This window comes from Petromyzon marinus, chromosome 11 (genome assembly GCF_048934315.1).
Source record: "Petromyzon marinus isolate PM22_M1 ecotype Great Lakes invasive population chromosome 11, UKy_Petmar_22M1.pri1.0, whole genome shotgun sequence".
In the NCBI taxonomy this organism is placed as follows: Eukaryota; Metazoa; Chordata; class Hyperoartia; order Petromyzontiformes; family Petromyzontidae; genus Petromyzon; species Petromyzon marinus.
The window spans coordinates 15,893,154-15,907,137 of NC_133677.1; the positions used below are offsets into that span (position 1 = coordinate 15,893,154).

At 44.6% G+C, this 13,984-nt stretch overlaps 1 protein-coding gene across 6 annotated transcripts in view; it reads left to right on the forward strand.

The window, feature by feature from the left end:
- REV3L (REV3 like, DNA directed polymerase zeta catalytic subunit) overlaps positions 1–13,984 on the forward strand; it is a 154,016-nt gene that overhangs the window by 74,468 nt on the left and 65,564 nt on the right. For all 6 annotated transcript variants that reach the window (XM_032951894.2, XM_032951897.2, XM_032951898.2 and 3 more), the window contains 4 exons: positions 756–826; positions 912–1,031; positions 2,934–3,123; positions 12,669–12,777. In XM_032951894.2, coding sequence (XP_032807785.2) covers positions 756–826; positions 912–1,031; positions 2,934–3,123; positions 12,669–12,777 — 490 coding nt within the window. The remainder of the gene's footprint in view (positions 1–755; positions 827–911; positions 1,032–2,933; positions 3,124–12,668; positions 12,778–13,984) is intronic.

Genomic DNA, 13,984 nt, shown 5'->3' on the forward strand with positions numbered 1-13,984 from the left:
TTGGGATGTTTGGCCAAAACCATGTGACTTGTTTTCTTAACTATGGGAGGAAACTGGGGAACCCGGTGGAAACCCATGCAGAGCAGAGGCAAAGAGAGAACGTACAAACTCCACAAAGAATGGAGCCCCAGTCGGGATTGCAATTCGTACTTTTCTTGCTGTGAGGCAAGAGTTTTACCACTGCACCAATCCGAACGTGTTGCTATTTAGCTGTTAAATACCTTATTGAATGTCTTTAGGTATCCTTATTTCTAGCAAAATATAATTTTTTGTTTGGGTTTTATCCGTTACAATTGATTTTACAAACATCTCCAATTGTAAGTCCGCCCCCCACAATTGGATTCCCTTGTGGCGTGCGTGGCTTGTGTGGCGTGCTTGTCGTGCGTGGTGGGATGTGTGTAGTGTGGGTGGCGTGCTTGGCATGCAAGTCAAAGTGTCTCCCAGATACAATGAGCATGACGTGTGCTCACCTCCATAGTTTTTCCGAGGCATTTGTTGAACCGGTCTTCACGTGTAGCCACCAGTCTTGCATCCCAACAAAGCACTACTTATTTTACCAACCCCGGAGGGAAGATATACGCTCAGTTTGTGCCCGGCCAATCCTTCTGATTTTTCCAGTTGAGCGTTCTAACCTCAGCAACGTCCATAACCAAACTTTAAACCTTTAGGACTAGATAGTGATCCACTGTGTAAGAAAATTCACATGTGGTAAATTGATAAACATTAGATGAATGTTTTTTTCTGTAAATGATCAGATGCCGTTGCTGAGGATTTGCCGAAGAGGCCAGCCACTCTGCAACGCATGGTGTTTAAATCCCAAATTAAGGTAGGGCAGGGATAATTCTCACTTGTGACATTACAGTTCGTTCGGTGCTCTTGGTGTGCTGTTCATCTCTACTTCTGTTTTGTAGAGAAGGATGTTCTCTCCAGGTGAAAAAGAGACGTCACAAATAGAAGGGCCAACACTGAACAACACCTATGGCTTTAAAATCAGCCAACAAAACCTGAACAATGCAAAATCTCTCCACGAGGTATGTGTTCAAAGTTGCTTTTATTCATGCAATACTGGGTGAATATGTCTTGACTTAAAGCTTTCGTGACTGTAGGAATTCATATTCTTTGGGTCTTTCATTAAAGTCACTTAGATAGGTTCAAATGAAATAACAAAAACTACGTCGTTTCAATCACAACACAAGCGGTCCATAAGTTTAAAAAGACGACATTATTTTCAGTGGTGTTGGGTGTTGGTGGTGGCAGCGCACGTGGCTGCCTGCAACCCAGCACTGTGGAGGCACACACACACACACGCGCGTCTGGCAAACTCCCTGTGTGCATCGAGGTATCATACCCTGGCTTGCCAGGAGAATGTGGTACAGCAAAAATGTGGAATCCACCAGTTCTGTCTTAATGGGATAGATTGTAGGCCCCCTTGCACACGTCGGTTATCACTGGGTGCTCCACTTTCCTCTGACATGTAAACACTTCTTAATTGGATGTTAACAACCTCAAATATAGGGAACTGCATTGCTTGGGGGAGGGAGGATTTGGTTGCGGCTCACCACATGGCTGCCTTTCCCACTTGTCTGCGTTTTTTAGCACCTGAGTTGTTTTCTACCACCACCACTATTATCCTCACCAACACCACCATCACTACTATCCTTATGAACACCAACACCACTACCGTCATCTTCTTAATCATCAATAGGGTCTTCATCGGTATCACCACCATGTGTTCCCCATGTTGTGTAAAACTAATTATTACTGGCAAAGACTAATTAGAGAGTCCATTGAAATTAAGAGGAATAGAAATAACTTTAATCGTTCTGACAGCTACGTTTAGTGTGGCTTACTAACGTAGCATATAATCACAATAACACACATTACAACTAATTACTAATCTACAACTCATTACTAATCATAACCATTGACTGATTACCAATCGATAATATAATTACAATACCCCCCCTCCGCCTCAAATCACTGCACCTGAAATGAGTTAAATGATGACGTCACCCTGCTGCTCTATTTAAGACTGGGAGCAAGCGAGGGCTTTACCATTCTGGCGAATTGCCCGATGATGCTGGATGTAATTACCAGCGAAACGTTGTACTCAAAACTGTAAATGTTGTGGATTCACTCTTCAAACACACCGGTGGGCTAAAGTAGTGAACTATTTGTCTTTTGTCAACGTGACACTTTTTTTCTGATTGGCCGTGTCGGGTGGTGGAGGGTTACGACACATTTATAAATAACGCGATCTAACCCAAAAACCTTTATTATGTTCCCCATGGTTTGCGTGGTGGTCTCGGGGTTTGCTTGGCGGTATAGGGGTTTGCGTGGCGGTCTAGGAGTTTGTGTGGCGGTATAGGGATTTGCGTGGCGGTCTAGGAGTTTGCATGATGGTATAGGGGTTTGCGCGGCGGTATAGGGGTTTGCATGGCGATTTAGGAGTTTTCCGCAAGGGGCTAGAGGCAGGCAGCAGCACGTGGTGTCCAATAGGCTTCGGCCCCAGGCTGAGTTGTTGCGGGAACGAAACTGACATTTCACAGACAAGGCCTAGGTGTAAGGGAATTGTAGCCATGTCATTGGGATGGTAGCACCTAACAGAAAGAAGCACTGTTCTCTGTTGACTTTATACGTTGTCTCTCCCCTTCTTCTGCATGGTTTTCCTCTGGGTTTTCTGGTTTCCTCCCCATAGGTAAAAAATAATGTAAATTCAGAGACAAGTTGTAGTTACAATGATATGGCCAAACATCCCAATGACAACAAATTACCTGCAAATTACTGAATTGGGATTGCACATAGGGAAAACTGAGCAGGACCCTCCTGAAAAAGTCTTGAGACTGAGGTGTTCCTGGGTAAACTTGCATAATAATAATAATAAAAGTTATAAATAATGATCGACTTTAACAATGAGATTGTATGTGCCCCAGATCCAGCATTTAACCCTGATGAGCATGGAGATGCATGCCCGCTCGAGAAAACACCTCGTTCCCGATCCCAACTTGGACCCAGTCTGCTGCATCTTCTACCACATCATGTGTGATGCTCCTCTGCCAGGGAGAGACGCAAACGATGTGACCGGACTTATTGTTCAAGATGCTGCGCACGGCACAGCTCCAGGTACATGGCAGGGTTTGTCATGGTGGCCTAATGTACAAAAACCAGGGTTATTGGATTGTGTGCCTATGCGGCATGCATGGTGAATCATCAGTTGATGGCTTAATCAAAATGCGTGTCGATCAGGTGGCCCAGTGGTAAGGCGAGCGATTATCAATCGGAAGGTCGCAAGCTCAAATTCTTGTTGAAGGTTGACTAAGCCCATTATCCCTCTGGGGTTGATCAAAAGTGGAAAAATTTGTTTCAATTGTGTGGGGAAGTCAACAGTGGTTGTCATCTGGATTAACTTGCCCCTGCCATGATAATGCAGAAATGACACCACTTGATCAGGGCTGTAGCCAGATTAGTACTGCCTCAGTGCTAATATGAATAGGAAATCATTATAATATTTGTCTTTGCCCATATTACATTTAGACTACAGAATGACCAAGACAGATGAGACCAACAAGATCAATGAGGCAAGAGAATCAACCTAGATCCTGACAGTTCGTTGCTATGGGAGATAGTTTTCTACTTATGGTGACGCGGCCCAGTGGCAGCGCGTTCGCCGCTTGTTGCAGAGGTTCATGCTAAAAGTACTATGCACCGTTTGATTAACAGTGGACGTTAAAGATCCTGTGATGTCATTCAGAAAAGTAGGACATTGTGTGCCGGTGTCAGGGTCCAAATTTGCCAAATAATAAAAAAAAATACCCGAAAACTACTCATTTGAGATTTATACGTAACAATCATTGCTCCCTCCTGCAAAAACTTGGCCGGATCCTCCTGAAAAAGATCCACAAGACCTCAGTGAAGCTTATCTAGGTAATGAAGCCTAATACTAATAATAATCAAGGGCAGTCAGATTGCTTCAATGCATGACACAATCTGACTGCAATAATGAGACTATGTATGTATGATGGACTCATTTCGTACCGTACATAGCCAACTGTGCTAATCGGAGGTGCAGGGGCAGGACAACAAACTTAAACACAAAAGCAGTTCAAAAGAAATGTGTTTTTTAATCTAGATTTAAAAGTGCATACATCCAGTGGCTTCCTAATAAATGAGACAATGTGTGGTAGAAGAAGCTGGTTATAAGCACACACCATGGCAGCAAGAGTATTTGTATCAGCACTTGCCTCACCAGAGTCACGTCAATGACAGGTGATGCAGGAATCACTTGCATTGCAGTTCCATTCAAATATTGTTTATCTGTTAACAGTTCAATAGTCTACAACCAAAGTGCACTGTTTTCGGTTCTATTGGGAAAAAAATAACATTTGAAATCTAAAACTGGGCTAATTAGAAGGCTCTCCGTCCATTTCAAAATTAGTCAATCAGCTGGTCGCATGTGGTAGGGTAAAGTGTGGGTACTCCCACCTCTTCTAGATTTCTGGCCAGTGTGAATGTCACATACGGGAAATTACATTCACTGGGAGACTCTTTGGTGTTGCAGAGTAACTTATTTTTGTATTGGAGACAAATGGACACGAAGGAGATGGCAGTATTTACTTAACTTCAGAGTGATATGCGGCAAAACACTACTCTCAACAATGTCCTGCAGAATACAAATGTGTGTGTGTGTCGCTATTATCACTGAAGTGCTGTTACTTGTGCATTACAAGTCCAAGTTTGTGTCTCAGTGTAGACAGCACCCTGATGACCCTTGCTTGAGCTCGTGTTCAACACCATGAAATCACAAACATGGTAGTTTTGATGCTGTCAGTCAGGTAGTTCCACCTCATTACGGATCAGACTATCATAGTCCCCACCGCGGAACAGGGCTTTCTTTGTCTAAATAGAAAACTCATTTTTTTAGAACTTCTTTTTGTGTTTATTTCGTTGTCCTTACCCTGCACCTCCGATGAGCATGGTTGGCTATGGTGCAAAATAAGTTCAACATTCAGGCAGTCCTCAACTTATAAACACCAGACTTATGAATACCTGCATTTACAAACCAGCTTCCATGACATATACATTTTTAAACATTGAATTAAAACGTGAACTCGCATGAGAAAACTGAACCACGGAACTATTTTGTTCAACGGAGCGATTCTCCGCAAGATGTAATGAGTCAGCCTCATGCTGGAAGTGAGTGTTTGTGTGTGTGTGCACGCACAAACACTCACTGGCTCCAGGTTAACAGCAGAGGTCTCACTCCGAATCAGTCGAGCGGCAATATCTTTTCATCGGTTGCGTAACGCTGTGTGGAAGCTACCTGGTCTGTCGCTCCGCACTAAGCTTCAGGTCTTCTCGGCCACGGTCATTCCCTCCTTTCTCTACGCTTGCGAAACGTGGACCCCCCTAATGGAACATCTTCGCCGGTTAGAAACATTTAGGCTGGCCTGCCTACGATCCATCCTGGGTTTAACCAGACTGGATTGTGTGAGGAGCTCACAAATCCTTGAAAGATCTGGGCAAGGTCCCATCGGTGAGCTCCTCCGGCGGGGAAGGCTGCGATGGCTGGGTCATGTAGCCCGCATGCCCAGCAACCGCATGCCGAAACAGCTTTTGTTCAGCCGGATTGAGGGGGCTAAGCGGGCGCGGCACGGGCTAGAGAAGAGATGGAGTGATGTGGTACAGGAGGACGTGGAGCTGAGTGGACTTGCCGATGACTGGTAACAGCGGTGTCAAGATCGGCCTCTGTGGAGGAGGCTCGTGAAGGACGCTACTGGGCAGTTGGAGGTAGTCGCCCTCCAACAACAACGGAGGGCGGAGGAGCGACGCTCAGAACAACGAGCGGAGCGCCGGGTGGCTAAAGCACAGCAGGTTGGCACAGTAGGGGGCACAGGTGGTGCATCAGCCAGTCATCTCAGTCAGTCGACCCGTGGCACCTGGGTCTGCCCCGTGACCTCCTGCCAGCGGGCGTTCGACACTTCACGTGGCCTCAGGGTGCACATAGCCTGGCACAAGCGTCGTGGTGACGTCACCGCCACTTAGTGGCGAATGGCGGTTGTTGTTGTGCACGCACATGCACGTGTGTGTAAAAGTGAGTGTGCATTGTTCTGCCCCTTGAGTTACATGAATACAGTATTTTCGTCATTCATTTATTTTATTGCATAATCTTCTCAATGAATTATTGATAACTACTTTTGCCTTGGGAACATGTTTCTTTATTACTGTTCGTATGAATATTGTCACATACATTTTTTTTAGGAACTTTTACTATCGCCGTGTATGCTCGATCGACTCTGAGAGATTTACCGATTGTTCTGTGCTGAGTTTAACAAACGTAACCATTGAGGGTTAATTGTACGAATCAATGAGTAGGACATCTCCAGGAGTACTGTGTTGACAATTCCGAGCATAAAGTGTTCGCATATGAGAGTGTTTTTAGCTATAAAAAATTGCTTAGCACAAAAGACAGTGATTCCTTCCTAAGTTCATGCATAATAATCTTAATTATAAGACCTGTATCCTGCGGTGAGATCTGAATTTTGAGACATGATATAAAACAAACTAAAACATAATCCGTAAAAGTTAAAGCGAGAATCATTGTGGAGAGTGAAATACGCGGTGCGCACAGTTAACCAAGGGCAACTGAGGGCAAACGGGTGCGCGTGTGCAACATGAGGTATGCACGGACAAACCGCCAGTTGTTAAAGGGAAAAGCAGGTGCAAACGGGGTCGACCGGTTGGCACGTTGAGACCGGTGGTGTTGCCAGGGAGACGGGAGATAAGGGTTGATTGATGGGCCAGCAGGCGCGAGAGGTCTCGGATAATTAGCAGAGGGATATAAGGGTGAGTGCGTGAGCGGAGGGGGAGTTGTTGCCAGGGACGAAGAGTGAAGACATCTCCTCACTGCCGCTCCAGCCGTCAACGGGACTTCAACCCTCACGCCGTCGCCGGGCGGGTGTTGGCTGATCCCCCCACCCGGGACAGACGGGTGAGCGAGTCTGAGGGAGCATAGGTGAGGGCAATGGTGGAGATGTAGAGTTGCTCTATGCGGAGACACTGTGTGCGGAGACGCTGTGTGGAAAGCGCTTGTGTGGCGGCTGATGGGGGAAGTCTGGGCATTATGGGTCAGATGTTGGCCTCTGTGCAAATTGGGGAAATCTGTTTGGAAGGACAGATATTGGTTTCACGGACGTTGGCCGTGCCCTATTTTGCTGGGCACTGATTTTTCAGGCAGGATGCCCTTGAAAATTCTCATTGACCAGGAGTGTATTGAACTACCATCGGGACAGCGGTTGCTGTTTCTGAACGCCTCTAGTCGACAGCCATCGCAGAACGCTGTCATTCATGCAATAGCTAGCTAAACCGTTGAAGTACCTCCGGGTTCTCAAATGCTCGTGCCGCTGCGATTGCGCAAAGAGTTGCTTTCACCGGTCCCGGAGATGGGAATCCTGCTAACCCCTTCTAACACCGTGCCACGATCTCCTTCCCGAGCGGGGGCTATGACTATTGTATCCGCCGAGCAGATGCCGTTCCTACAAGTACTTAATGCGGGGCATGCGCCGGTTGTGATTCAGGCGGGCACTATCCTGGCGCATGCCTCGGCGGCCGAGTATTTTGATAATGCGGAGCCAGCCCCTGGGATCGCGGGAAGCGTTGGTAGACCTGATGAGCCGGATTCCACATGGTTGGAATCTCTGTGCTCCGAGAACCCTGCACTGACAGAAGTTCAACGAGCTTAGCAGCACCGGCTCTTATATGATTTTTCCGATGTCTTTAGCATTAGCAAATTTGATATTGGATGCACTCCTCTCCTCCACTATCATATCGTTACGGGCGAATGACCCCCAATTCGGATTAATTCGCACAGGCTTAGCCCCGCAGAGAAGGAACAGTTATGCCAGGCTGTTGATGAGATGCTGGCAGCTGATATTATTTCCCCATCCAATAGCCCGTGGGGGGCGCCCATAGTCCTAGTGAAAAAACGTGATGGGAACTTAAGATTTTGTGTTGATTTCCGCAAGTTAAATAAGATATCGGAGGCGGATGCATATCCCCTCCCTCGTATGGACGACTCGCTAGATGCGTTATCGGGTGCACAGTTTTTTTTCGACAGTCGATTTACTGTCCGGGTTTTGGCAATTCCCCCTCGATGACGAATCCAAACCAAAAACCGCTTTTCACAAGCGAGCGTGGGTTAGGGTAGCAGTGGAGATGTAGAGTTGTGTGCGGAGTCGCTGAGAGCAGAGCTGCTGAGTGCAGGATACAGTGAGGGAAAAAAGTATTTGATCCCCTGCTGATTTTGTACGTTTGCCCACTGACAAAGAAATGATCAGTCTATAATTCTAATGGTAGGTTTATTTGAACAGTGAGAGACAGAATAACAACAAGAAAATCCAGAAAAACGCATGTCAAAAATGTTATAAATGTATTTGCATTTTAATGAGGGAAATAAGTATTTGACCCCCTCTCAATCAGAAAGATTTCTGGCTTCCAGGTGTCTTTTATACAGGTAATGAGCTGAGATTAGGAGCACACTCTTAAAGGGAGTGCTCCTAATCTCAGCTTGTTACCTGTATAAAAGACACCTGTCCAAAAAAGCAATCAATCAATCAGATTCCAAACTCTCCACCATGGACAAGACCAAAGAGCTCTCCAAGGATGTCAGGGACAAGATTGTAGACCTACACAAGGCTGGAATGGGCGACAAGACCATTGCCAAGCAGCTTGGTGAGAAGGTGACAACAATTGGTGCGATTATTCGCAAATGGAAGAAACACAAAAGAACTGTCAATCTACCTCGGCCTGGGGCTCCATGCAAGATCTCACCTCGTGGAGTTGCAATGATCATGAGAACGGTGAGGAATCAGCCCAGAACTACACGGGAGGATCTTGTCAATGATCTCAAGGCAGCTGGGACCATAGTCACCAAGAAAACAATTGGTAACACACTACGCCGTGAAGGACTGAAATCCTGCAGCGCCCGCAAGGTCCCCCTGCTCAAGAAAGCACATATACATGCCCGTCTGAAGTTTGCCAATGAACATCTGACAACTGGATGAAAGTGTTGTGGTCAGATGAGACCATAATGGAGCTCTTTGGCATCAACTCAACTCGCCGTGTTTGGAGGAGGAGGAGAAATGCTGCCTATGACCCCAAGAACCCCATCCCCACCGTCAAACATGGAGGTGGAAACATTATGCTTTGGGGGTGTTTTTCTGCTAAGGGGACAGTACAACTTCACCGCATCAAAGCGACGATGGACGGGGCCATGTACCATCAAATATTGGGTGAGAACCTCCTTCCCTCAGCCAGGACATTGAAAATGGGTCGTGGATGGGTATTCCAGCATGACAATGACCCAAAACACATGGCCAAGGCAACAAAGGAGTGGCTCAAGAAGAAGCACATTAAGGTCTTGTAGTGGCCTAGCCAGTCTCCAGACCTTAATCCCATAGAAAATCTGTGGAGGGAGCTGAAGGTTCGAGTTGCCAAACGTCAGCCTCGAAACCTTAATGACTTGGAGAAGATCTGCAAAGAGGAGTGGGACAGAATCCCTCCTGAAATGTGTGTAAACCTGGTGGCCAACTACAAGAAACGTCTGACCTCTGTGATTGCCAACAAGGGTTTTGCCACCAAGTACTAAGTCATGTTTTGCAGAGGGGTCAAATACTTATTTCCCTCATTAAAATGCAAATCAATTCATAACATTTTTCACATGCTTTTTTCTGGATTTTCTTGTTGTTATTCTGTCTCTCACTGTTCAAATAAACCTACCATTAAAATTATAGACTGATCATTTCTTTGTCAGTAGGCAAACGTACAAAATCAGCAGGGGATCAAATACTTTTTTCCCTCACTGTGAGGTGAAAGGTAGATAAGAGTGGGGAGAAGTTTACATAAGTGACTGTATAGAAATCAGGGGTGGGGAACCTTTTTTCTGCAAAGGGCCATTTGGATATTTATAACATCATTCGCGGGCAATACAAAATTAATTTTTGTTGCTATGAAAAAATCTCCTAGATGTATTGAATTTCGAGTCGTGCGGTTGCCTTGGCAGGGCCAGACCAAATGATTTTGTGGGCCTTATACGGCCCACGGGCCGGACGTTCCCCACCCCTGGTATAGCTAGTTATAGGAGTGCCTACAACTGGTGCAAGAATAGGTGAATAAAGTGTAAGCAGGTGATTTGTTACAACATGTGGGTGTGAGTAATATTCTTGGTTCTTTCGGTAAAGTCACGTTGAAGGGAAACAATAAAATAATAAAATATATATAAAACAATAAATTATCACGACGTTTCGACTGCAACACAAGCAGTCATCATCAGGTGTGAAAACCAACGGCAAGAACATTTGAAAGAAGTGGCAGTTTGTATTTATTTATTTTTAACGTTAGCACCACAGCGATTTGACAGTTTGTTTAGATGGACGAGTCCATCTATGTTCGGAAAAGAGGAGGGGGGAGACAAAAAATTAATGTATGCTGTCTGAAACCCACCGTAAGCGTGAACAATCAATTAAGGCCCGAAATGGTTTATCAAATCCTTCCAATGATTGCTAAGCCAGAATCTATCTTCTCGGTTGAAATTGTCTCTGTGTTTGTATGTGGATAGCCTTATGAACGAATCTCTCATGGTAGCCAGATGGCTTGCAAAGAACCTCTGTCTTGGAGAAGTCAATGTCATGTGAGTCTACTGAATTATAACAGTGATCTGCCACGGCCGAGGTGTTGGTCCTACCGTGTTTAAGGTCTGCTTTGTGTTCACGAATGCGGTCCGAGACATGGCGTTTGGTTTCTCCAATGTAACTACTACCACAGAGGCACCATAGTTTGTAGACACCAGGGTACTGTATATCCGGAATCACATCTTTTACAGACAGAACCAGATCACGTATTTTATGTAATGTGTTGAAACAGACCTGGAACTTGTGTTTATTCAAGATTTTGGATTTCTTTTTTTTTGTGATCCCCGCAATATAGGGTAAAGTGATGGTTTTAAAGGCTCCTCAAGTGGGTCCTTCTTCATGGTTTGAGTGATAGCTTTGCGGATTGTATAGTCGGAGTAACCATTAGCCTTTAGAGCTTGGTGTACGTGCTTGAGTTCACTGCCTATGTGTTCCTGGTCGGATATGCATTGGGCTCTATGGTGCAGAGTCTTTATGAGAGAATTCTTCTGTGATGGATGGTGGTGGGAATCCGGTTTCAGATAAGCATCCTTATTGGTAGCTTTCCTGTAGACAGAGTGGCTCATTGAACCATCATGTCTCTTTTTTTATTAGGACATCCAAAAAGGGTAGCTTGCCATCTTTTTCGACTTCCATGGTAAATCTGATGGCTGGGTGTATGGAATTGATGTGGTCGAAGAATTGGTCTAGAGCAGGCCGGCCATGTGGCCAGATGACAAAAGTGTCATCCATGTACCTCTTCCATAAGGTTGGGCGCAGAGTGGCAGTCTGGATGGCGTCAGTCTCACATTTCTCTATGAAAATGTTGGCTATAACCGGAGATAGGGGGAGCCCATTGGGGTGCCCTCAGTTTGTTTGTAGAAAGTTCCAATCCAAGTGAAGTATGTATTGGTTAAGCAGTGTCTCACCAGGGGGGTACCTCAGTGTTTAGTTCTTGATGAACCAAGTCTTCAATGATTGCGATGGTGTCAAGTGCAGGAACTTTGGTGAATAAGGAAACTACATCAAAACTGACAAGCAGGTCGTCTGGGGACAGGGAAATACCCTGGATTGTCGATACCAGGTGAGTAGAATTTTGTACCGCAGAGGTGGTTTTTCCAGTGAAAGGCCGCAGGATTTCCGACAGAAAACGAGCCAGTTTGTAGGTGGGGGAGTTGATAGTAGAGACGATGGGACGAAGGGGTCTATCTACTTTATGTATTTTTGGTAAGCCGTATAATCTTGGTAGCCTGGCAGCAGAAAGTGTGAGTAATGTTTCAAGACACTACAATTGTATTATCACGATTGGTAATACACCCCTAGACAACGAATCCGAGCCTAATTAGCATAATTACATACACTTGCATAATTCATACAATTACACCTTCATTTTATTATCGCAATTGGTAATGCCCCTAGGCAACGAAGCGGAACATAATTATATTACCATAAATTGTATAATTACACATTTTTTTCATTACATTTTTATTATTTTTCTCATATTTCAAGACCTAATATCATCAACCGGAGGTGAAGAATGGTGGTGGTAGTTGCTAATGCCCCCATCGAAGATGAATATCAGTGGTGGGATGTAGGCAAGGTCGATGAGTCAGATGCCTTCTATGACCCCTGTCATCGGTGCTAGCTAAAGTGGCCGCTCGGGATGGCCGCTCGGGATAGATTCAATGTGTTTGGTTACTTTAATGCCCGAGTATGTCATCATGCTGGCACCTGGGCTGAAGTGATTGAAAGACATGCGCCAGGTCCGATTGTAACCAGTCGAAACTAGTTTGCGAACATTAAAAGCAACTGCATCAAAACATATGAAATTACAAAGACCCCAATGTACAGTGAGAGTGTAAGATCACAATATAATTACAGTTAAACATGAGGTCAAACACCCTATGTGCCTTAACTTCCCCCCCCCTCCCCAATTAGTCTGAGTGTCTCACTCTACGGAATTTGAATGTAAATGTATTATTGACATCCATGTGTATTTTCTAGGTTCTAAAGATGCTGGTCTACCGGCAAGGTCAGAGGTGTCTGGCCTTGATGTAATTCACGTCTCGAAGGAGGACCAACTCTTCCATGAACTGGAACAAATTGTACATAGGTCAGTCACAGGTTAATATTGTTGTCTGTACAATACACACAATACACAAATACACATTCTTTAGGTTACAGTTGCAACACTGAGTTGATATGTTTGGGGTATTTTGTCCTGAATATATGTTTTTGTTGACACGAAAGTAAACAATGTTTGACATTTGGCATTTTCACATTTCAGTTGAATCTTTCCAAGTGAACTGAAACACGTTGTATTGTCTTGGCCCTACTTCTAGAATTATATTCAGTTCGTGTGATACAGATGCATGTTGTGTAAATGTTAAAGTCAAGATAAAAGATCAAGACTGAGCTACTCCGATTAGCACGGTTGGCTACGTACGGTGCAAAAGAAGTTCAACCAACATACATATATGCTTCATCATGACCAAAGCCGTTGATGCCATTACCACCCCGCCAGCGCTTTCTCCCCTGCTGCACAGTCAGCACGCAGCAACCTCCAAGCTCTACTATGACAGTAGCCCTACAATCTTACTCTTAGGTCTTCCCCTTGGTCACCAGGCTCGTGGAGCCCCCACTCCCAATGCCTGACTTGGCAAACAGCCCTCCCCCCATCATTCAAGCTGTTTTATATATTATATTGTGATTTTTTTTAATAAACATTTTTATTAAAAAAGAAAAATATGTATTTGTATGATTTTATGCGTTTTCATAAAATTATGCAAATATATGCAATTATGCAAATTAGGCTCGGATTCGTTGTCTCGGGGTATATTACCAATCGTGATAATACAAATATTTTTGCTTTAACATTTACTGATTATGTTTTAGCTAGTGTAATTATGTCTGGTCTCAAGATACAGTTCTTATAACTAAGATAATTATGCATGGACTTAGGAAGGAACCGCTCAGACTCTTCTGTGTTAAGCAACTTTAATATCTAAAAACACTCTAATAAGCGAACACACTTATGATCGAAAATTGCCACCACAGTACTCCTGCAGATATCCTACTCATCGATCCATACAATTAACCCTCAATGGTTACGTTGTTAAACTGAGCAATTGAACAATAGGCTAACTCCTCATAGTAGCGCGACAATACACGACGATAGGAAAGTCCTTAAAAATTACAATATTCATACGGAACTGAGCAAAATAAACATGTGCCCAATGACAAAAGTGTACATCAGTGAATTAATTGGTAAGATTATGCAATTAAAGAAATGTCCTGAAGAAGTGTACATGCGAGTGTGT